Raw genomic sequence first — 25,266 nt, forward strand, 5'->3', positions numbered from 1 at the left:
GGGGAAACCTCAAGAGAGAATAGTGTGCTTATGGGACAATTTGTTGGAGATGTGATGTGACACATAATGAGGCATATCTCTATTTAAGTATGCTCATTTTCAGTTCTTATCGTGGCTTTGTTACATGCAGAGAAACATTCTTAATGCACGGACAACCTTAATGGTTACTACTACCATGATCACTTTACATTTAAATTGACTTCGTAGGTTTGTATTGAAGAAGAGAAAAGCAACAGCACAACCGTCAAAGCAATGTATTTCTGTTTTATTGTAGTACCCATAGTTGCTCAGACACGTGTATATACAAATACAGATAATTTTTTTGTCAGCTTTTTTTGTTGGTTATATACTGTAAAAGAGCAGATTGGAAACATTTCCCACTGATGTCAAAGTAGGACTGGGGTTCTAAGGTCATGGAGGAGGGACAGCAGTTGGTGTGGTGGGGGTTATACAAGCACAAGGAGGAGGAGGCAGGACATGAAATTAACAAGTGGTTCTTCAGTAAAAAAAGAGAGCTGAGAAGATTTACCCATGTGCACAGAACCTGGATCGATGGTAGGCTTTTTTATCCCGTTAACAATCCGGTTCACGATTTTGTGGAGGGGTGTGCACTAATCCTTTGAAAATGCGCCCGGGACCACAGTCTACCTTAGTGACAGGCGATTTGGGGTTGTTGTAAGGGAGAGAAAGTGAAGGGCCCTGTTGCAGTATCTTCGAAGCCAGCAGCTGTTCCGTGTAAAAGCACAATGGCAGAGAGCGTCTTGAACACAGACGGGGCTTCCAGGGCAGAGGCTGAAGGGCTAAGGCATGGGAAACACTCTTTGCTGCCAAAGAGGGTTGCCGCTTCCCATTCACTGCAGCAACAGCAAATGAGGCACGCACACACACTCAAACCTATAGGTCTCACACATTATTTTTTTTTCACACTGAGAAATGTCCACATTGATGTATCTACTCTTGAAGTACTCCTAATGGGAGCGCCCAAAGAGAATGAATAGGCTGAGGAGACATGGGGATGAAAACCACAGAACCTACAGAGACAGCCATCCTTAGAAAAAGAAAAGTAAAAGTTGCTTTTGAACTACAAAATGACTGACACCCAACCCGCCCCCTCATTACAACAATGGCTTGTGTTATGTACACTTGTCACCTGTAACTACAGTTTGACATCACTCAAATGGTAATGCAAAAAAACACACAACATGAAAATGATCAGAAAATCTAATACATCTGAAAGAGAAACAAACAAACAAAAACAAACAAAAAAACCCACTAAAACTTCTTTTTTTCTTTTTTTTTTTTTCCATTTCTGTTTAAATTGTCATTAAGTTCATGCGCATGCCACATAATGAAATCGGTGAGATCCTTCCATTTAAAAAAAACAAAAAAAAAACAGCCAACAGTCCACTCATAGCTGATCTTTTAGTTGACCAACATGCTCTGAAAACCCTGAAGGCAGTAAAGTACAAATCATTCAAGTCCCAAGTGCGTTTTTCCAAGGCAGGATCCGTACATGAAGAGGCGGCGAAAGGTTGGGTGACTGGTTTGAAACATGTAAAAGGTGAGCCCCACGTTGGCTAAAGTCCAGCCTTCTGTACACCGATGTATGTGCACAGCTCCCACAAGGTTCCGCCTTCATATTAATTCATTAAGTCTATTTAGGCATTGGGAATCAAAGCACACAATGCATTGTTTGAGAACAGTACACACTCCGCAAAACTCAGAGATAATACGGTATTTTTTTTTTCTAGAAAAGACATAAGAACCAAATTAATACTTTAATATCAAACACTATTTACATCAAGTCTTCCTAATAATAATAGTCATAATCATTATCATCATAACAATAATAATAATAATTATACAGTTTTAACAATGATGTTTCTCATTTTCTTTTCTTTTGTCCTCCAGAAAGGTACAAAACAGATACTAACCTAACACTAGATGTTTTGTGGTTGACTACCTCAGGATACACAGTATCCAGTATATAAGCTGATCCTCATTTCCCAGGTTAAGGTGTGTGTAGAATAAATCATGGTAATGATAGCAATAATGAAAAATAGCATTGATAATCATGGAGTATAATTGAAGTCAGTTTCTGATAAGCGTCTAGTGTTAATTTGCTGACAAACGTCCATTTTTGAATCTTACGCAGTGTTTATTCCCCGTGGCGTTATCCAGAAAATTAGTACCTCATTAAATGGCCTCATCGCCTATTACCCTTCATAGCTCAGCTGCTATTCTGCTGTAATAGCATTGTTACAAAAAACAACAACAACAAATGGCTAAAGGCAAAGTCTGTTATCCTAAATTAGGAAAAAAAAAATGCAAAACATGAAAACAAAGCAGAAAAAAAAAAAAAAAAACGTGCATGCCTCTGAAACTGAATAGTACTCGACAGAATATTTGTCAATGATTTGGAGATTTTTTCAGTAGTGTTGCAGGGATTTTTCGTTGTCCAGATTTGTTTTGTTAGGCACTAAACACACCACCTTCAGTCTCCTCCCATGTCTTTATGAACGGTATGTCCATCTCACCCTCGGATTCTATCAGTCTCCTTCACTCACCAATTCTCCCAAACTGCAAGGTCATCGGTGCTTTAAACCCCCCCCACTGTGGAAATCTACACCCACCACCCTCAATCCCGAGACCCCCCAAGCCTTCCAGCATCTATTTTTAATACCAGAAATAACTCTCTTTGCCACAACATGGGGTTCGCATGCCTGTCATTTTGAACCTCATTAAAGAGTCACTTAAACTAGTAACACTAGGAGCAGAAGGTGGCCATGCCGTCGCCCGTGTGCTCATTTACTTGCTCCATTTCTTTCTTTCTATCTTTCTTTCCAAACCAATTGATACTCCGTCTTTCATACCCTGGCTCTTAAAAGAAGTCGGGTTCAGAAGAGTTAGGTTTCCTGTCGTTTCATATCACTTTTAGAGAAGAGAAACAAATCCCTAGAAAAATGGTTCTCGTTATATAAATTCGTGCGAGCCGGAGGAAACTAAATATCACCACAGAACAAAGCTTTCCTTTGAATGTAAGTGCTAACATAAATCTAGCTAGAGTAAACAGAGCGGTACATTGCATCAGCTTTGATATTTTTTTTTCTTTTTGTGTAAGCAATGTGATATCAACTAATTGGAACTATACATAAATCCTGTAAAAGCTGTTCTAGCTGCTGCAGTCAAGTGAAAGTGAGAAGAATCTAACAAGTGTTTAAGTCTACTATAAACTATCATCATAACAAATGACTAAAGATCAGAGAGAATAAAAATAGCACTGATAAATGAAATGCGTTTTTCAAAGGCTTTTTTTTCCCAAACCGCAGTTATTGTTCTCATTTAATTTGACCTAAAATCAAAGTTTACAATTTCTCCATTGTTAAGATAACGTTTTATGATGCAAGTGACAAAGTCACTTAATAATTTAGAAAAAAGTAAATAAATAAAATGTCCAATTTCTGCTGGGAATCATTTATAGCACTCATTTTAAAAATCAATAAAGAGGGCGATTCTTTGAAAATAAAAATGCTGTGGATCTAAATGTTTATAGGAGCGTTAATATTGACTAATGCTCAGCTGGAACAGCGAAAACAACTGCTGCTCTGCAGGAAAATTGTGTGATCAACTCTCCACAGGTATTGATCCCCCATCTTTACAGCAGTCAACACAAGTGTCTGAGAAAGTTTGAATGCAATCGTTTTGTGATCCAGAGCGAAGTAAATTCTTTGGGAGGTGTTTCATTGGGAAAAAAATGTCACTGGTTCCTTCGGTTTTGCTTTTGCTCATTTACTGAACTGATATGTAGCTTATCCATAACGTACAATCACATTATACTGAAATGAAACTGGCAACAATCTTTTGAACCACGACAGTGAACGTCAGTGGGCTAAGGTGCGTGCCATGCACATATTTCCTCCGTGCAGTGGTTTATAATTTGGCCCTATTTGTAACCGTTGCTCTTCTTGTAAACCTTCCATTAAAACAGAGATGCAAAACTATCTAACACCATAAACACACTGATCGAAACATTTCATTGAAAGGCTTCTTGAGAGGTCTCGGGACAACTTTCTATTTGTGTATATACAGTCTTTTCTAAGTCCTAGAATCTTCACTACCACGTCCAACTTTGTCAAATTACTACTGCTATTAAATGCTATGAGTCTGAAATGCTGTGATGCTCTTAAATGGTGTGCATGTGCGTGTGTGTGTGTGTGTATATATGTGTGTGTGTGTGTGTGTGCTATACAGTATATGTAGCTGTTTGTGTAAACATCAGTGTGGCAATCACATAAATGCGATGTAAAGCAATGTCAAAAGTCACGGGAAAATAAGAATCGTTTAGTGTCAAAAAACAGGATTTGGCATCTTAGTTTAAGGTTTAAGAGGGGAACTGTCTCTCCCGCTTCTAACATCAATGTTTTTTTTTGTTTGTTTGTTGTTTTTTTTTCACTCACAGAAGGAGAAAGACCACTTAAATATTTTTCTGAAAAAAATAGAGGGTTCCTTGAGAAGCCTGCTCTTATGCCCAATTAAGCAAACTGGATCCACCCATATCCCACCCCTACCCTGCAGCCTAGGGCAGATTCAGGCCACGCTAGGTGTAAATGACCTCCTGCACAGAGGGAGGCGCTATAAAGTGAAGAGTGCCGCTAGGCTGACCACCAATGAAGCTAGAAGTGGACTTGTTTTCTTCAGGTGTGGCGCAGCGTTCGTTTTGCTCCGGGAAGGTGCAGCCGTTTCATGGCTGGTATCGTCTAAAAAAAGAAGAGGAAAAATAAAACAAAATTAATTCATGGTAGGCTACAAGATGCTCTACTGTGTTAGGGAATCAAAGACAAAAGATGACAAGTATGCAAGTCTTAAGTTGGTTTTAACCCGGAATATGTTTTATTTACTAATATCATAATTTATGAATCGGTTCTTAACTGAGATTTTTAGGTTTGTGTCATAAAATCTGAGTTGCCACTGGATCCTCAGTTGGTGTTTCTCATTTCCACAAACATTTCAGATTCATTCACCAACTGAGCTGCTGTTGTCTGTGTCTGGCAGTGCTATCAGTATCTGTCTGCAGCGGTGTCTGTTGCACCATGGGAAAGAAACTGAACCATGCTCAGCAAAGGACTGAAAGAAAGAACAGAGTATTGTATAACTGTAAAGGTGTGTGTACATGTGTGGTAGGAGGAGAGATGGGACATCAAGAGATGAAGGATGAATGTTTCAATTTCCCTCTTTTCTTTTTGGAGAGCACAATTACACAATGAGGGGGATTAAAAATAAAGGTTAATGTAGATAAGAGTCAGCCTTAAAGGATGCAGACGGGGTATCTCACGTGTTCACATGTCCTTGCATCTACACTTCCTGTGTAGATGCAATTCAGGTGTGTACATTTGTGACACGGTCTCTAATTTTTTTAATATGTTTTTATACTTGGTATACTCTGGTAAGTCGAAGTTTATTCCACTCGTTCGCAATATATATTAGTGAGTATGATTCAGTTGTAACAAATTCAGAAAAATATATTCACATTTTAAATAATTCGTCTTTCACGAATACACAAATAAAAAGTGGTGGAGGTAAGCATCATACTACGTCCTGTTCTCTGATTGGTTCATCGTTGCCAGCGATAGCGGACACCTGAAGTTAGTGTGAGGTTGGAACAACGTTGTATTCCAACATTTGATTATAATTGGATTATGATACAGATTTGAAAATGTGGTTTACGCTAAGGTAGTAGTAAAGGTATAGTATGGTAACATTGATTAGATGCTGGATGATGGTTGCTTGCCAGCGCTACATAATTAGTTATCTAACCTTATCTGACGTTGCAACCCTTGTTCAATCAAGGACCGACTTTAATACGACGTCCCTGAGTCAGCTGGGAATGGTCCGACAGTCAATCAAGCGGAGTGGCTTTATCGCTTACTAAAGTCGCACTAAAACATTTTGACTGACTTTTGAGCGCAGTGTACCACATGAAATTGGTTTGAGGTCAGTAAGCACAACAAAATATCTACATAAGGCACACCTGATTATGCAGATTTATGAGAAAAGTTAAGGATTTTAAGTGTGCCTTATAGTGTGGAAAATATGGTGTACTAAAATAGTAGTTTCTCAAACTTTGCATGAATTATCAAAGGTATACTTATAACTCATTTACTATGAAATAAGTTCACAAAAACAAAATGATGTGCTACATTAAACCTAAACTTTTACATGGACAAGAATGATCTAATTATTGAGTATTCTGAAGACAATATTACAGCCTAATGAGGGATGTCTGCACATGTGACTGAGGGAGGGAGGGCCACCCACATGTGGTTGAGTGTGAGGGGGGCACACGCTTGGCCACACGCCCCCAGCCTTGGGAGGAGCATGAGAGCAAATGAGTTATTAATGCAACTGAGACCAACCACGTAGTGCATAACAGATGGAGAATAATTTGTATGCCAGTGGAGAAAAAAAAAATCTTCTTTTCTAGGAATAAATGTGACGGATAAGGAGTCTGTTTGCCAGCTTCCCGCACCATTTAAAGTGTGCCACACAGCTGAGGTCTCAGGCACTGCACGTGACACTTGCTGCGTCAGTGAGCACAACAATTGTATTCGTTAGGTGGACTTTGGGTTTTCAATTTCAAGATGCAGATTTTTTTCTTTTTTTTTTCCTTGTGCCAATGGCAAAAGTCCACCTAACAAATATCTGTGTCCTCAACTTCAGCCCTAGCGCTTCCATGAGTTGCTTTAAGAATATTTATTAAATATTCCAATTTTCCTTGCTCAAGAGCATAGTTGATTCACATCGTATTTGTGTCCCTTTTACATTCCTACGCCTGTTTGCTGGCTTTATACTGTATCATAAACCATTGTGTTTTGTTCCTGATCTTGCAAAAACTTCCATTACAGCTTTTTTAGAAGTGTGCACGCTTATAGACAAATATAATAGCAAATTTTGTTTTGCACTTTTTGTTATGTCTCGGTTCCCAGAAGCATTACAATTTGGTGTTGCAATGCGCAGCAGGAATCCAAGAATCATTACATAGCAATTACAGTGTTTAGATCTTACTTCAGTAAGACCACCGTGATCATAACACATATACTAATTTGATTACTCTTTACTTCAAATATGCCTTTATTCTGGTTAAAGTGGATTGTGTGTACAGTATTGTCTTCATTTTACTTTTTTTTATTCATTTTCTTTAGCATTGTATTGCCTACTATAATTTACTTCAATGCTCAGTTTCAGCTCACATATACAGATGTGACAATGCAGTGTGTTCTGAGCACAAAACATGAATGATGCTGATCTGCAACACTAAACACTGAGGATTTGAAAACTTGAGTAGATTGTGTGAATGCTTACAGCTTTTATAGCATATTAATTAAGATATTCAAGTGATGAAGTTACTGGGGCAGAGCTTTTGTTGTAAAGATGAAAACTGTGATGGTATGAGTGTACAATGGAGCTGCATGCATTTTTACACACACACAAACACACACATATGCTTATACAGTATGTGTTAACAGACAGTAGACTGCCCAGAGCATAAGCAACATTAACAGGCTTTTCAACAGCATATAAGCAGCAGTAGGAGTGACATATAACACCCTTCCGGAAAATAATCCGTCTCAGAGAGAGCATCAGGCAGTGAAGTGGAAGGACAACTTCCAGACAGGCAGCACAGAACAGCAGACACGGATGGAAGTCATACAGAAGAGAAACAAGGAAGCAGGAAGCCATACTAACCTCGTGGTTCTAACGTATTGTCTACTTTGTCGTTTACATCAAAAACGCGGTCATGTACGCCAATAGTTTTCGTACAGCTGTCTATAACAGAAAATAGGGAGAGTCAGGAATCATTAGAGGTGTGCACCCAAGAGGTTCATGCTGCCAAACTGACCCACCTTTCCAACCCTCAAATTAAAACATCTCAAGCAATGGCAACATTCGGATGATTTCAATTCATAATCACAGTCTACAAACTTTCAGAGATTCAAAATGAAAAGAAAAAACAAATCTGAGCATCTAATTTAGATCTACGATAAATGAAAGGAGGATGTCAGACAGTAGAAAGGGATCATTCAGGGCAGTAATCACAATGATCTTAACCCTTCAATGCCTGATATATCATATTTGCTACAAGCAATTCTGAGCCTTCTGCACCAGCCCATCACAATGATGAAAAAAATGTTATACTATAAAAAAAGAATTACAATGATTACTCCATTCATTGTTATAAAAAATAATCAGAAGACTGTTCAAGACAAAATTGAGTTTTTTTTTTTAAATTCAATCTATTATAAACACTTTAAATAGTTTTTCTTCCTTTTTCTTTCTTTTCTTAAAAATAAAGGCTTTTTTGTCTATTATTTCATATGTCGGGCATGAAAGGGTTAAATCATTTGAATGTTTCAGTCCAAATGTGTTCTTCAGTAAATCTGGCTACAAAGCCTCGCACACTTACTTGGTGGTCGCACAAAAACTTTGAGCTTCAGGCAGGTTTTCCTCCCATTCTCAGCAATGGTGGAGGCTGGGGAGAAAAGAGGAGGGGAAAACGTGGAGGATTAGTATTGCAGGAACACAAGGTGTTATTTTTGTAGCAAATAAAACATTTCCGCTGCAGTTATATATTTTAGTTCTTATAAGCAAAAAGAAAACAACTTTCAGATAGTTCATGTTGACTTGTAAATGGATTTTGTAGGATTAGACATGGTTCTTGTGGAACTGTAGCCTGAAAGCATTTGCAGATGTGCAAGGGAAATCTTTCTCTCGAGAAAAAAAAGGAGAGCGCTTTGCACACAGTTTAATTGCATCATTTCAGATTCTACAAATGGGGACACATCAAGAGGGATTGAGGTATTTACATCATTGGGACGTATTTAAAAACAATCGAGAACCAACATCGTGGGAATACTTTACATGTGCAAACCGATGTAATTTTCCTCCTTAAAAACCTCAAGACTCTTTAAGTTGCAAAGTCCACGGACAGCGGGTGGATGTGCTGCATGTGTGCATGATTTGTGGTTGATGTCAGGAAATGGATCCTTTCCTGTCGAGTCCGTGGGGTGTGAATCTCAGGGCGTTAGTTACCATAAGAGTTGTATCAGATCCACTAAAAATATCTAAAGTGGTGGACTCGTGCGAGAACGTCTGAGCGTGCTTGTGTGCGTACGAGTGGTTGACCGCTAATGGTGTTGTGGTGAGGCACCAGGTGCTGTCTTCTGCAGACAAGGATAGGGGTCAAACACATGTCATCTGGAGCTTGGTGGGTGACTTCTGCAGGAGAGCGATCGGTAAGTTTAAAAATATATGTTGCTGTCACGGGTCGGGACCTCTCACAAGGAGAAAAAATTCTCAGATCTTCCCACTATTGTGGCCCATTAATGCAATTTGGTCATTTTTGGTTCTAGTACCCCCCTCAGCTTTAGTGAGACCCATCCTGCCCAGTATGATATCATCCTTTAATGTTTTCTGTGCTTTAATCTGGTATAATGGGATCATGTATTTCCAAGACCTCCTATTTCAAGATATCTAGATTTTTCTCACAAGAGCCTTTATCTAACCCTCCCCTTACCTTTTGCATTTTTTTCCTCCCTGTGTTTTTTTTTCCATTTTTCATTTTGTAGGTGCTTTAGTTCCTAAAAGCTGAACTGGATTTTCTTTATCATATCCACATCCTCCTAAAAAATTAAATGCACATGTACACCTGGGGCCAGATGCATAAAAACTGAAGTTTTGACTAAAACTAAACAAAAACTGCACATAAGGACAAAAGCAGAAGAGAAAAAAAATAACTTTTTTTCTTTTTTGGACCAGATTTATAAAGCTGCGTGTGCATATGGGTATGTTTTTGCAGGGGTTCGATTTCCACTCGCAGCTTCAACCATAAATGTATGTGGACATGTCCCCACGTAGCCATTTACATATAAAAACACTGTTTTAACCATTATTAGAGAGATATGACACTGCAAGGAAAAGGGAGGAAGACGTGCAAATATACCGATTAGTAAAGTGAGACACTCGGGGGGAGGAAAGAGGGAGAGAAAAGAGCCACATGGCGCCTCAGCTTTAGACTCACGAACCGGAAAATAAGCAGCTGAACAGAAAAAATGTACAAAAACGATCAACAGTTTGATTTGATGACAACAAAACTCCAAAGGGGCTAACAAAGTGAAAGAAACAGGGCACCAGCTGAAACACTGGGTGTGAGGGGATGCCCCGTAACCCGTGCTTTGTGTGGAACTGAGCAGATTATTCGTATATACGTTTATGACAGACTTGTGTGGAGATCATTTGGAAAGAGACAGATGTACAGATGGACTACGATATGATGGATGATATGTTGACTGATGCATGAGCCCTCAGTAATCTTCTGCCAGAAAATCTGAATCTGTAAATAGTTGTTTTTCTTGAAACGGCCATAGTAAGGGTTTCCAACAGCACCAAAGCAGTAGTCCTTGCTCAGAAATGTGGCATGGAGCTGCAGTTATTTATGACAACAAAACACTGGGGGAAACTGCCAAAAAAAAGCAGAAAAAGCAAAAAAAATAAAAACCTGTTAGTACTTCTACTGTCAAATTGACTGTTTTGTATATTTCGTTTGATTTTTTTCCTCCCAAACTTTCACTTCAATAAATCGGGCTTAAATTGCTCAAAAATCCCATGTGCACACGGTGCAGGAAGCAGGCACATTCTCACCCAACAATCCTGTTATAAATAACTACCAATACGAAATGGAAACTAAAATGTCTTTTGGTCTCAGAAAAAGTACGAGCGTTGCTTGAATTTGAGAACAACTGGAAGCAAAGTTCAGCGAATTTGCTTAGATAATGCATTCACAAGAATTGTTTGATTTTTTTTTCTCTTTAAATTCAAACGTATTGTCTTGGTATTGTTTTGGTTTTAAACCAGATGAAACCAACATGCCAGAGGACATAAGTGAAGAAAATTGCTGCTTTTGTCAGCAAAAGATTCCGACAGCATCAGACGGAGGATTCCTTCTGGCGGTCCGTCCGTCCCACTCATCCAATCAGCCTGTTCTGCTGCCGCTACAGGTCAGGATTAGATTTGTTCATTTGCTACAGGGCGCTCGCTCTCATGCCCCACATTAATTTTCAGGGGGAAAAAATTATCACAGTGACAGGGGGCGGAAAAAGGAGGACTGGTTTGAATTAAACCATGCAAGGAGATTATGCACTGAGTTGAATTCTCTAAGACGTATCCAAATAAAAATCTCTCCAATCCATAGTCAATGTTTTATTCATCCTCTTAAATAACAGCTCGATAACTAACATTCACAAATGTCTGTAAACATCACGGTATAATGTTCCAGCGTCTGTTTCGTGTTGAGACAGTTAAGATAGGTATGAGCTATCTTTATAGCTGCAGAATGTTTTCGGTGATAAAATTATTATGTAGTCAGGGTTGTATTCCCTTCTAGTATCATCCCTCAGTTACAGCAACTCCCCGGTGCACTAAGTGGTCTTCATTTTATGATGTCCAGCCTTTATCAAGCACATAATGCATTCTCTTCTGCCACTCTGCACAGCTCATCAAGCCCTTTCTCTCCACGCCTTTCCCTTCATGACCTCACTGTTATCATTTTAATTTTGTCACTTCATCAGCTGCTATCTTCATGTTGTGTCACTGCACAAGAGAGGTCATTTGAGATCAGATGCTATTTGTCACAGCTCAGTTCGTGCTCGGGCAGATGTGGGGAGGCGAGAGCGGAGAGGAACAAAGAGAAAGAGGACCTTATTATTTTGGTGTGGAGGCAGCTGATGACACGCTAATGAACCCTGGCCGCCGTCGCTCACCCACTCTGTCACATACACACAACAGTACCCACACAATTTATGTCACTCTTCTTATTGCTCCATTTCTTTACCCTCCCATTTTCAATATACGCACATGCAATGCCAAACACATACACACACACACACACACACACTAACCATCTCCAAATGTTTCATCTTCATCATCACTGTGGGCTGAGCTGAGTCACAGCCATCGACACCAGCCACTTAGCAAAGCAGCTGATCATGAGAGAAGTATGGCCCTGATGACAATGGGCGAAGAGCATGTGGGAGTCTCCTCCGTGATGGGACTTTGGGGAGCTGTTGTGATGTATATAGACTTGGCCATGACACGATTAGCTTCTTACACAGGGGAAAACTGAATAAAGTAGCTTTAATCCATTATATGTTGCATTGTTGATGATTTTTTCATTATTCCAATGTTTTTTGTGAGCAGTTTGCAACAGAGTACTTAAAACTTGCATGTAATAAATAAAGTATATGTTTGTTTAAGACTACTGTCAGCTGCTCTGTCTACGCAAACAAAGGAAATATTTAAGAGTAGGCCATTTTATTTAACCCCAATTAATAAGTGAGCAGTTTCTTGTATTTTAATCAACCCTGTGTCACGGTCACAGTTATGACACAGCCTGTGCGTCTGAATAAGATGTGTTACTCTTTTCTCACAGGGGACCATATACTGATCTGAATCTAGTGAACAAAAAAATTCAATTATGGTGAAACTGCTAAAAATGAGTTCAGAAATGTCTAACACATTATTAAACCAGGATTGATGGTGAGGAGCTACCATCTTCAAGGAAAAAGTTGTCAAATTGAAATAATTAACCCTTTAATTCCTGACATAAAATAATAAACAAAAAAAAACATGTTTTTATAATTATTTGAAGTGTTTCTTATACACCATATTGAAATCAAAAACATGTCATTTGTCTTTAAATACATTCTAAATAATCATTTTTCTTGACATTGTTAATTGATTCAGTAATCTTATGTATTTTTTTATTCGCTTTATTTGTTTTATTATTTTTTTACTTTTGTATACAACTTTCTTTTTCTTTTTTGCATATCCGGGGGGTACGGAGGGTTTTTTGTTGTTTTTTTTAATCAGTTTTCAGTGAGGACAGTAGAGGAAAAACAAGCTTTGGTCTACAAAGACTAGTTAAAATTGGACTTTAGAACAATAAAAAAAAGATCATATGGTCTGATGAGTCTTGATTTACTCCATTCCAGTTATTCACCAATCATTATCGTCATCATTATTATTGGTTGGGCAGTCTTAGGTCTTACATTTGTTTCAGTAACATAGTAAAATATGAACTGAATGGCTGCAACCAAGTCTGAGTGTAACTGTAAAGGATGAATGAAGGCTGGGCTTTATGTTCTAGCCTTGGAGGCCCTCAGTGCGATGCTGAGTGCCTGCTCGTCTTAAATCTACAGGCTGCTCAGGGCCAGCTTATTGTTCTTCCGGCCAAAACATCAATACCTCCTATTTTTGTCACCATCAGCTCCAGAACCTTAACCATCGGTCCATCCACCTTGATCAAGTGGCATCTTTAGAGCACAAAATCCCTGAAAAGATGCCCCGTTTGGTTGGAGGGAGGACGCTGAGTGTTCTCGCCCATGCCACCACCCCCTGGTTGGTTGGTGAGGACGAGCTCCTTGGGTACACCGCATTATGGATCAGCATTAAAGCAAATGGAATGAAACAGAATCCAATTACAGAAGAACAAACAGGTGGGCTCAGTGCAGCTTACGGTATTGTTTCAATCACAGCCCGAGCCAGGCTTCATTGCAACTGTAATGTTATCTGGAAAACGCATTTCCTGTTTTTCAGTGGGAGATTCACATGCCAGACATAAAACACAAGTCTTGTGACATGAAAGCAAAAGCAGCGTTTAGGCTGGCTAAATGCAACACATTATGTTTGAGTAGCACACTGATTTATTTCCCCGTCATTTATAAAGACAAAAAGCCTTCAACTTCTCTGGACACGATTGTTTTCTTTTCTGGCTCCACCAAAGTCCAAGCCTGTCCCTTCTCATTTGGTTGATCGGATGGGTTTAAAAGAAAACCCAGCACTGTGTACGTCTGTTTAGCCAATTCTCCCATCTTTCAGTAAAACCGCCCACTGTTCCCGCCTTTCATCCGCTAAGATTAGTCATGTGGATCACACAGTGCAAACCTAGCTAGAGTTTAGGTCTTAGTAAACATGGAATGGTTTCCAAAAGAGGGGACACATAAAGACAAATAATCTTACACAGCTTTTGCTTTCCAAAAAATGTGTACCATCTTCTGCTCCTCCAGTGGCCAGGATAATCTTTCCTGTGGTGACAATCACGAGCACATTCTGTATTCACAGACAGAATGATCAAACCAAAAATGTGCGTATGTGTGTGTGGGCCGTGATGAAAGAGACTATTAACGGAAGAACACCATTAACCATATGCTACAACAGCGAACACACAATAGGAGGGGATGGAGGAGTTTGCAGGAGCAGTAAAACAAGAGAATTTGGATCCTGACATGTGTGAGAACATAAAATCTCCCCTCTGATAATCGCTGGCCTTCTTGCTCTTTTCCTGTATCTTTCAATCCCCGACTAATGCGAACAAGTCATTCTTTATGCCACTTGCGTAAGGGTGACGAGGTCAAACACGAAGAGAAGATGGGGGGGGGGGACTAAGTTGAGAAGGGGAAATGAGTAAAAACCGATAATGCCTAATTATACAATGATTGCACTAATTTCCTCACACTATTGCAATGAGTGCAATGGTGTGATGATACAATTATTTCCTTTTGCCATTAAGTTAAAGTAGATCCAGCGTCCTCATTTTCTCAAAAAAGCAAATGGCAGTGCTGTAACAAATAACTGTCGAATTTAAGATCAAAAAGTCTTTAAAAGTATTTAATTAAATCAACTAATTCTTGTCTCTAAACTCACATTACAAAAAAAAAAAAAGCAAAACAGAAATCCACTACTGGTTTAATAATATGTGGGAGGTTTTGGTTATTTTCAGTTGCATTGCCCTACTTTTTATTTATTTATTTACGGGTTAGTCTCACTGAGAGACATGTTCTCATTTTCAAGTGAAACCTGATTTACACAATAAAAATAATACAAACATAATATGACAACATACAATAAAATTATTCAATATCAAGAATTGCTGAATATAAAGGTATATAGTATCATTATGACTTAAATGTCAATTTCCAGAGCAAATGAGAAATGCATTGCAGCAGAGGAATGAAAAAAGTTTGCCAAATTCATAATAATTAGTTCAGAACAGTGGCTTTCTGTAAAAAGGATGTTTGTGTTTCATTTTTTGATTCTTCATCATCATCCAACTGTTTAAAAAAAATGTCCCCACCAAAAATTACAGTCCTGCAACAGATGTGTGGCCCCTCACGGAGCGCTGGATGAACGAGAAGAAGCGAGCGAGATACGGGCTGAATGGATTTAAATCATCCTGACTTTCCTTGTAATAAAACGTCTACTCATCATTGTATGTGTCAATGGTTTAATGGTCAAGGATGAAATGTCCTTGTCTTTGTGAATGTGAATAATAATCAGCTCCTGAAGATGGCCGTTAGATGCGTGAATTATAATAGGCTGAGAGGAACCTTGTGCCCTTTAAATCACAGCCCTCGTCCGTCCCGCTTTTCCTGTGATCTCTTGGCTTTTCGAGGCCTCTCTTTTTCTGTTGGCAGGCAAAGTGATGACTACTTTATTGGCAGTCAAACTCAGGTAACTTGATGAGAGACTGTTCTCCCTCACCTGCCTTTGTCGGGGCTGTCAGAGCTGTCAACGTGCGTGCCATGACCTGGCATATGGTCTGTTATAAACCTAACTTGGCTAAGCCTGCTGGTCAACTGTTTTCTATTATTTTCTGAAAAAGACATTTTTGGCGTTCCAATGAGCTTGTCATGGCCAATCCTACAGTCACTGAATCACATCAAAATGCTGCAGGCTGAAGTGTTAATCGAGTGTCATTTTCTATGGTGTGTTTAATGCAGTGTTCAATCAATGCACCTATTCAGGAAAGGGACGGATGTCAGATTTTATTTAAGGTATGAATGCAACCAGAATAAAATATCGACAATTTGAGAATACTAGTCATGCTCGTTACTACCAGTCACGTGCCATGGCAACAGAGAAAAATTGGAGGATGCTTCAAGCAAAAACATTCTCCAATCTATCCCCGTGTGAGGACGGATGTGTGGTGAAGGGTTGATTTCCGTTTGGAGGTAAAAGAGCCAATATACGGATGCAATTAATTATTTTGCATTAGTAGAAAGTTGTTTGGAGACAAAATAAATCATTAAAATTTGGAAGCTCCTAGAATGACTCTCTTTCATAACATATTTATTGCTTCATCAGTCATGCACCTCTAAAGGTGACAGCTTCACCTGAAAACTGGGTACATGACCGTTTTAAACAATTTTGAACCTTTTGAAAGTCAGGGAAAGCATAATATTTGCTCTTTACCAACAAATAGAGGCTTTCCTCGTGTGGAAGTATCGGCATTGGTCAAGTTTCCCCATTCAAAAAACAGGCCATTTGGACAGCACTCAGACTTTGCTGCATTCATCTCCATCCGGTTATGACAGTTCATCTGACTTTCCTCACCTCAAGAGATCAACTTGTTCTGTATTTTCAATGCACATAGTGATTGTTCTTCAGCCATGAATACTTAGTACATAAATTGTGTTTTTAAACAATGAGTGCAACACTCTTCAGTGATTAATTAGAAGGTCCTGGCTCCATTAGCTGCAACTCTATGCTTCAGCCAATCTTCAAAAAAAAACAAGTGGGTGCCATCAAAGCTTGCCATATTCATCGTTACATATACGGGGGTCTGCGCTATAGGGAGTACTGAACTTAAATTCAAAACGAGAGATGAAATGAAAAGGACAGACGAGTAATGATGTAGTAACCAGGGGAGACAGGGGTGGTGGAGGGTCCATCCATCTGTCAGGATTACAATAATGCATTCCAGACACTGTGCATCTGTGAGCTTATTGTATGTCTTTTTATGTATGCAAAATGTACATGCATGGATCCATTTCAGCGTAGCTTCCCCTCACATTACTCCATGTTGTCGGATCATCTCTGAATGCTGATGACAGGGTGGATTTTTCCTATGAATGGATGAAAGGCCTGAGTTATGTTAGTGTCCACATGCAGGTTCCCTACTCGTACCACAAATGGAACGGGGGCTGACTCTTTATCATTATTAGCGGTTCTCCCAAAGCTCAAACAAAATACAGGCTGCATACACCGTTCCCTGCCTCTATTTCATTTGGCCATTAATGCCATTTTCCCGCTGCTCCTCCCTGCTCCGTTGCTACCCTTTTCCTTCCCTGGAGAGCAGCTTGAAGGAGCATAGTCCATCACAGGATTTATGATCATTCACAAGACAGCTATAGACTTTGTTTTGAGGAAAATGTTAGAGCTTTGTGCGTATAGTGGTCCAGTAAAGTTGAATAGGAGCTAATGAAAAAGCCTCATGAAGATCAAAAGGTTTCCCTTTGTATTTGCTTGGCACATATCAGTCTAGTCTTGTGTATCAGTTGTATTTTAAATATTGGCCTAGAGGCTGCTGCAGACAGGCTGAAACATTGCTGATTTCTTTCATTTTTACAACCTAAGGTAGATTCATCACCAGCCTTGTGGTTTTGATGAAGATTTAGCAAGTGGTTACTCAACATCAGCCATGGACTACTTAGGACACAAGTATTTTTGATCGTGTAGGAAGCAGTCACAGTTTGCGTGGGTAGACGAGACAGTCAGCAAGAAAACAACTCAGTATCCTTCTTTGGTATCACAGCAAGTATCTTCCCATTTTCCACATATCTTACATGCCTACAAATGTCATAACTCTTCTCACTCATCTCTCACAGTGAGCTGCCACAGATATTGGATTTCTGCCTTTTTCAGATTAAAATCACTCAAATGCAATCTCGCGGATTGTGTCCATATTAGAAAAATGTGCTGGCATCAGCGTTCTGTGAGATGGGTTTCACTTAAACCAGGAATGCACTGTGAACTCTGACCCATGTTCTCCCACTGTCCTGGCTTATCCCATCTGTCTCACACACACGGAGACACACAGCTCAGTGCTGTAAGTCCCTCACTGCTAATGCTGAATTTGGCTGAATTCCTTGAAAATGGGACAAGATTTAGACCCCCCCCCCACCACCACAAGTCTGTTAAACTTTACCACCTGAATGTTAATTCCTCTGCTAATTCTTTCTGTCTCTGTTTCCTGTCAGTCGGTTTGTGTGTTGACCTGTAGGGAAACCGTAGCTGGGTGTTGTCTACAAGAAGTCTTGGCCCATTTCCAGTTGTACTTTTCTCATTGTTCTAAATTGGTTACCTAAGACTGAGACAAGAGACTGACGCAAACAAAAATGAAGAATTATTGCCTCTGTTTATCTGAATTCTCCCCATCTTGCGAGCGTTGATTAAGCCGTTTGTGTTGTTGAAGTCGATGACAGCAGAATCCTGTCTCCTCCCTCTAATTCTATCAGGGAGGCAACAAATCAACTCTCGACCCGCATCAAACTCGTAGGGCGAAAACACCATTAACGGGCCTTTTCTCGGCAGGAATATGATTTGACATCTTCATTTTCATCTATAAACAAGAAAGCTAATCAATCATGTCAGCGAGGGCACATTTTCCCATCATCACGTCCCTCCAGTTATTTGGCTAAGGAAAGTTAACAGAGATGAGGAAGAGATTAATTTTCTGATACTGTACATCAGCACTGCTTTTAAATAAAGGCTCTGTGGTGCAGGGTGTTTTTAAACACTCACATTTTCAATCTCTAGTGAAACAAGAGTAGATTTGCAGACAGATGTCAAATTACAAACATTTTTATCGACTGATTAATGTAAAGCTGTATGGAAAAGCATGAGAAGTGTGTTGATGCTGCATGTCATGTTGCATTTAAATCTTTTGAATGTTACATTTTACTATGCTTAGTTTATTTAATACATTTTTTTTCACATTTTCCTTAGCTCTTAATCAAATATTTTTGCTTGCATTCGGGAAAGTAGACATGTATTCAGTCGAAAAAGTAATCAAACAGTGCTTTACAGCTCTTTTTGGTCTATTCTGCAGCTTTGTGTTCCCAACTTTCCAAGTGAGGAAAATGCTGCATGATCCGAATTTAGGTGATGTTACGGTACCCTGAAAATCCGAACAGCTCATTGCACGACATGTTTTTGGACTTAGGTGGCGCCAATCAAAGTGGCAGGGTTTCTGTCAGAGTTGACTTTGCTTAATTATCATCTAAGACAGCTGAATAAATGATGTATAGATGGTTGACATGGCAAATGAAGTAGAGCGGCAAAGTGTGCTGTATTGGAAGTGTCATATATAATTACTTTTTACTGTATATTAGAAACCTTGTGGCTTTGCTGAAGCTCATGTAGTCTACCTCGAGATGCTTTTTTATGACTCTAAGAGCTTTAATCAAGGAAAATTAATAAGCTACTAAATATTTGAAAAATGAATGCAATCAGTCACTAATTATGGTTTGAAATTTATTATTTAGACATTTGGCCTCTGGTACTTTAACATTTCTGCGCACTGTAAGAGATGATGAGATAAACGTTTAATGAGTCCCAGCAGGAACAAAAATCAGGTTGTTTACGAGAGCGGGCACCATCATTCATGCCTCCTCATCCCAGTGTGTTCAAGCTTCAACAGGTGGCCTTTGTGAACAGTGACAATACAAAGTTTAAACTTGTGCTATAGTTTTATTAAATCCAAATGTTCGGTGCCACAAAAACGAGTTGCAAAAACTTAACACACCTGGAAAAAAGGTATTTAAAATAATGCAGTTTGCGATAAAGGTGTCGAATTTAATCAATGTTTGCCCACGCTTGCACAGTATTTGACTCTTTAGTATCATTAGCAACAATAATTAGATGGAATTTCATCAAAACACAGGAAGCAAATTGCCCTCCTAATAGCATGCAAGTTAAACATCAGCAAGGTACTTTCATAGTTGAATAAGCATCCACATCTCAGAAATTGTAGAGGACATAATATTATGATTATCATTAAAAAGAATAAAGCAATATCTTCACTTCATTAACTAAGAATGGTATTACCAGGCATTGACAAATTACCGGGATTACGCAACTGAAGATGTCCCAGCAGAGGCCATCATTCTGCTAAGATTTGTGAAAAGGACAACAAACTGAACCCAACTGTGAACAAATGAGCTGTGTGATGAACTAAATGGAGTTAAAGAAGACATATAATCTAGATATACAGTATATCTTTCTATCTATCTATTGTCTATCGGTCATAATGATTTTGGTGCAAATACCACAGACATACAGTTCAAAAGTACCATTTATAACCATGTCTTTAGAGCACAGTGGATTTTATTCTTTGCTGTGAGGTACGCCTTGTATGAAGTCATGTTACTGCTCATTTAAGAGGTACAGTAAAATACCACAGGGTTGTATTGACACGTCAGTCAAAAGAACAAATAATCTGACAGCTATAAATGCTTATAGACGATATTGGAAGTTTATCTGTGTCTTTTCACTTTGCCGAGTTTTTTACTGAAAGGGTCGCTAAAGAAAGAGGCTCCGATCAAAGTTTATGTGTTGTAATTCAGTTTGCAGGCTTTGCATTCATTTTTAAGGTACACATTGTATTTATCACTGACTTGTGACGTGTGTATAGAAAAACAGTTCTTATGTATGTTGAAGCAACCTGACAGGACAAGAGTTTCTCATGGAAACCATGACGATGGAAATAAAAGCTTTATCGCTAATGTCACAGTTTCACAGTGTAGGATAGGTTTTTTTTTTACTGTTTAACTCACTCCCCTGTTTTTCCAGATCCTGCCACCCTAATCAGCCAGAGATCCACTCATTCCCTTCACCTGTGCTTCCCCACCCAGCTCCACACCTGGTTTCCCTCATCAGCAGTTCCCCTCATATACCGGCCCATTTCCACCTTCTAGTTTGCCAGATTGTCGTGTGTTTTTGCCTCGCTTTCCAGCCTGCATATCCTGTTTTGTTTCTGCCTGCCTGCCTGTCTTTGAGCCTGCCTGATTCTTGGGGTATGGATTTTTGCCTGCCCGTTTTTGGTTTTGTTTGCCTGACTACCCGGTTTGACCCCTGCCTGCCTTTTGACAAAGATTAAAGCCTCTTGGACTCTGATCCTGTCTGGTGTTGTGCATTTGGGTTCTCTGTCCTGTCTGAGCCGTGACAGTACAATCTGGCCAAGACTGAACCCAGCCAACATGGACCTACCACGTAAGGAAGAGGAGTTGTGGGATTTTTTTTATGGGGACCGAGTGGAGTTCTACCACCGTACGGTGAAGGGGACAGGGACATGCCCCCAGTTCCGGCCTGTTGCTGTTCCCGAGGTGGTCCCAGACCCACCCCAGTCCCTTCCCCCTTTCTGGGGAACACGCCTGGCTCTGGGTGGGCCCAGAGGCCTGCAGGCTCAGGGGAGACAACGACGGCGTCGGCCCCAGCCCCAGCTTGTTCCTGCTCCCCGAGAATCGGCTGATAACATGCGCTGGGCCAAGGAGGAGGAGTATTGGGACCCCTTTTGGGGAACACGCCTGGCTCTGGGTGGGCCCAGGAGCCTTCAGGGCAGGCAACGACGACGGCGTCAGCGCCAGCCCCAGCTTGTTCCGGCTCCAGCTCCTGCTCCGGCTCCTGCTCCTGTTCCAGCTGCTGCTCCGGCTCCTGTTCCAGCTCCAGCTCCGGCTCCTGTTCCAGCTCCTGCTCCGGCTCCTGTTCCGGCCCCCCGCATCCTGTCTGCTCCTGTTCCGGCCCCCCGCATCCTGTCTGCCCCGGTTCCGGCCCCCCGCATCCTGTCTGCCCCGGTTCCGGCCCCCCGCCTCCTGTCTGCCCCGGTTCCGGCCCCCCGCCTCCTGTCTGCCCCGGTTCCGGCCCCCCGCCTCCTGTCTGCCCCGGTTCCGGCTCCCCGCCTCCTGTCTGCCCCGACTCCGGCTCCCCGCCTCCTGTCTGCCCCGACTCCGGCTCCCCGCCTCCTGTCTGCCCCGACTCTTGTTCCTGAGGCGGTCCCGCAGCCCTCGGTTCCTGAGGCGGTCCCGCCGGTCTCTGTTCTGGAGGTGGTCTCTGTTCCCCTTCCTGAGGCGATCCTGGATGGATCTGCCGCAGTCCCAGACCGACCCCCTGACCAGCCTGCCGCAGGCCCAGACCGACCCCCTGACCAGCCTGCCGCAGTCCCAGACCGACCCCCTGACCAGCCTGCCGCAGTCCCAGACCGACCCCCTGACCAGCCTGCCGCAGTCCCAGACCGACCCCCTGACCAGCCTGCCGCAGTCCCAGACCGACCCCCTGACCAGCCTGCCGCAGTCCCAGACCGACCCCCTGACCAGCCTGCCGCAGTCCCAGACCGACCCCCTGACCAGCCTGCCGCAGTCCCAGACCGACCCCCTGACCAGCCTGCCGCAGTCCCAGACCGACCCCCTGACCAGCCTGCCGCAGTCCCAGACCGACCCCCTGACCAGCCTGCCGCAGTCCCAGACCGACCCCCTGACCAGCCTGCCGCAGTCCCAGACCGACCCCCTGACCAGCCTGCCGCAGTCCCAGACCGACCCCCTGACCAGTCTGCCGCAGTCCCAGACCGACCCCCTGACCAGTCTGCCGCAGTCCCAGACCGACCCCCTGACCAGTCTGCCGCAGTCCCAGACCGACCCCCTGACCAGTCTGCCGCAGTCCCAGACCGACCCCCTGACCAGTCTGCCGCAGTCCCAGACCGACCCCCTGACCAGCCTGCCGCAGTCCCAGACCGACCCCCTGACCAGCCTGCCGCAGTCCCAGACCGACCCCCTGACCAGCCTGCCGCAGTCCCAGACCGACCCCCTGACCAGCCTGCCGCAGTCCCAGACCGACCCCCTGACCAGCCTGCCGCAGTCCCAGACCGACCCCCTGACCAGCCTGCCGCAGTCCCAGACCGACCCCCTGACCAGCCTGCCGCAGTCCCAGACCGACCCCCTGACCAGCCTGCCGCAGTCCCAGACCGACCCCCTGACCAGCCTGCCGCAGTCCCAGACCGACCCCCTGACCAGCCTGCCGCAGTCCCAGACCGACCCCCTGACCAGCCTGCCGCAGTCCCAGACCGACCCCCTGACCAGCCTGCCGCAGTCCCAGACCGACCCCCTGACCAGCCTGCCGCAGTCCCAGACCGACCCCCTGACCAGCCTGCCGCAGTCCCAGACCGACCCCCTGACCAGCCTGCCAAGCCCCCAGACCGACCCCCGGACCAGCCTGCCAAGCCCCCAGACCGACCCCCGGACCAGCCTGCCAAGCCCCCAGACCGACCCCCGGACCAGCCTGCCAAGCCCCGAGACCGACCCCCTGACGAGCCGCCTGCCAAGCCCCCAGACCGACCCCCTGACCAGTCTGCCAAGCCCCCAGACCGACCCCCGGATCCGCCTGTTACGCCCCAGGGGCGACCCCCGGAACTGCCTCACTGGTCTGCCCGGCACCGAGGACGGCCCCCGGAGCTTTGGCCGTTTGTTTGCCGGCACCCTCCTCCGGACTCCCTCCTCCCGCCCTGGGTGGGGGGTTTTGGGACATCTGGAATCTGTCCCTTGAGGGGGGGGTTCTGTCACAGTTTCACAGTGTAGGATAGGTTTTTTTTTTACTGTTTAACTCACTCCCCTGTTTTTCCAGATCCTGCCACCCTAATCAGCCAGAGATCCACTCATTCCCTTCACCTGTGCTTCCCCACCCAGCTCCACACCTGGTTTCCCTCATCAGCAGTTCCCCTCATATACCGGCCCATTTCCACCTTCTAGTTTGCCAGATTGTCGTGTGTTTTTGCCTCGCTTTCCAGCCTGCATATCCTGTTTTGTTTCTGCCTGCCTGCCTGTCTTTGAGCCTGCCTGATTCTTGGGGTATGGATTTTTGCCTGCCCGTTTTTGGTTTTGTTTGCCTGACTACCCGGTTTGACCCCTGCCTGCCTTTTGACAAAGATTAAAGCCTCTTGGACTCTGATCCTGTCTGGTGTTGTGCATTTGGGTTCTCTGTCCTGTCTGAGCCGTGACAGCTAATATAGTTTAAAAGCAGCAAAACGAGGAGAGAGCCAAGAGCTGCTGATGTCACCTGTGTCCCCACTGTCCGATGATGACAACAGTGATGATGATGACGGCTGTGTAAATGATGAATTGGTGTGTGTAGTAATGTAATTCCCCCCTCATCTCTCAATCTTCCTCTTTCATCTTTACATTTTGATCACTAAAAGTGATTGCCCAATCCATCAGCGGCCATCTGCCCCTTTTCTTGTGGAGAGTCAGCCTGGACACAATGGCGGAGGGATATCGCATGTCAGACAGCTTCATGGTAGATGACTTTAATATCCGCTACAGTAGCCAGCACAGCTATACACTGAAATCATTCAATAGCCAATGAAGCCGCAGGCCACTAAACCAATATGGCGTGCTATGGCAGAATGGATGTGTTTCATGGAAGCGCTGTTGGTTGCAGTGTAATTTAATCCCACCCTTAGGACAAGTATCTCTCAACTGGGGACAAAAAAAAAGTAAAATAATTACATGATAGAGGTTGAGGGGGTGAATGAAGTTTATAACCTCAAACTAACCCCCATCTATGCTCCCAAGTTACAAGACTTTCATTTTCCCTTATCTCATTTTGTGCGACTGTCAAATGCAAATTGGCTGTAAAAGCATAAGGAAGATCTGGTTACTTTCTAGCAGACAAATGACCGAAACACCAGGATTTTGAAAGGCCTCTGCAAAAGATAGGGGCTGTTTCTCCTGTAGCTGTACATGAGCATGAGAGAAACTGCACATTTACGTTAGCGAGGTGTTTAGAACAAGTGCTACAAGTATGAAATAAAACGGCACCGTGTGGAGGGAGCAAAAAGTTAAATGGAAAAAAACAACAACAAGAAGGCGTGGCTGGCTTTCAGATTAAAAGTGTCACAAAAAGTTAGAACAGAGATCATACTGAATGAGTAGAGCTCTGCAAACGTACGGAGTATGACAGCCACTAGCCATCGAGAGGTAAAACTTTAAACATGAAGAAAAAATAATAGCTTTCAAAAGGTTCTCAGCACCTGAGCAACACGATATACAGTAACAAGCACGCCTCCTGACAGTCACTGCACCAGCCTTCATGTGGACGGACAACTCGGTTCCACTTATTTCCAGGCTTTGATAAAAACCTCATTCCCCAGGAGGCTTCAACTTCAGATGAACTCTGTTTGGTTCAATTCATCTGCCAAGAAGCGGACAATGTAACATGTACTACAAGCTGAATAGAAGCATAACATAATGTAGACAGAAGAGCTTTCTTTTTTTTTGAGAGATGGACTATTGTGCAGCCGGAGAAGTGAGCTATAACTTTCAAACTGTCTCAGTTTTACTCCCCTGTGAATTCCACTGCCATTTTAGGGAAGGCTTTCTGTGAGCTCTG

At 42.6% G+C, this 25,266-nt stretch overlaps 1 protein-coding gene across 1 annotated transcript in view; it reads right to left on the bottom strand.

The window, feature by feature from the left end:
* Window positions 1-243: 243 nt before the first annotated feature.
* efna5b (ephrin-A5b) overlaps window positions 244-25,266 on the bottom strand; it is a 105,914-nt gene continuing 80,891 nt past the window's right edge. The window contains exons 3-5 of the mRNA XM_061729365.1: window positions 8,462-8,527; window positions 7,744-7,824; window positions 244-4,757 (exon numbers count right to left, since the gene is read on the bottom strand). Of these exons, the coding sequence (XP_061585349.1) occupies window positions 4,633-4,757; window positions 7,744-7,824; window positions 8,462-8,527 (272 nt within the window). The 3' untranslated portion in view covers window positions 244-4,632. The remainder of the gene's footprint in view (window positions 4,758-7,743; window positions 7,825-8,461; window positions 8,528-25,266) is intronic.

This window comes from Cololabis saira, chromosome 9, assembly GCF_033807715.1.
Source record: "Cololabis saira isolate AMF1-May2022 chromosome 9, fColSai1.1, whole genome shotgun sequence".
In the NCBI taxonomy this organism is placed as follows: domain Eukaryota; kingdom Metazoa; phylum Chordata; class Actinopteri; order Beloniformes; family Belonidae; genus Cololabis; species Cololabis saira.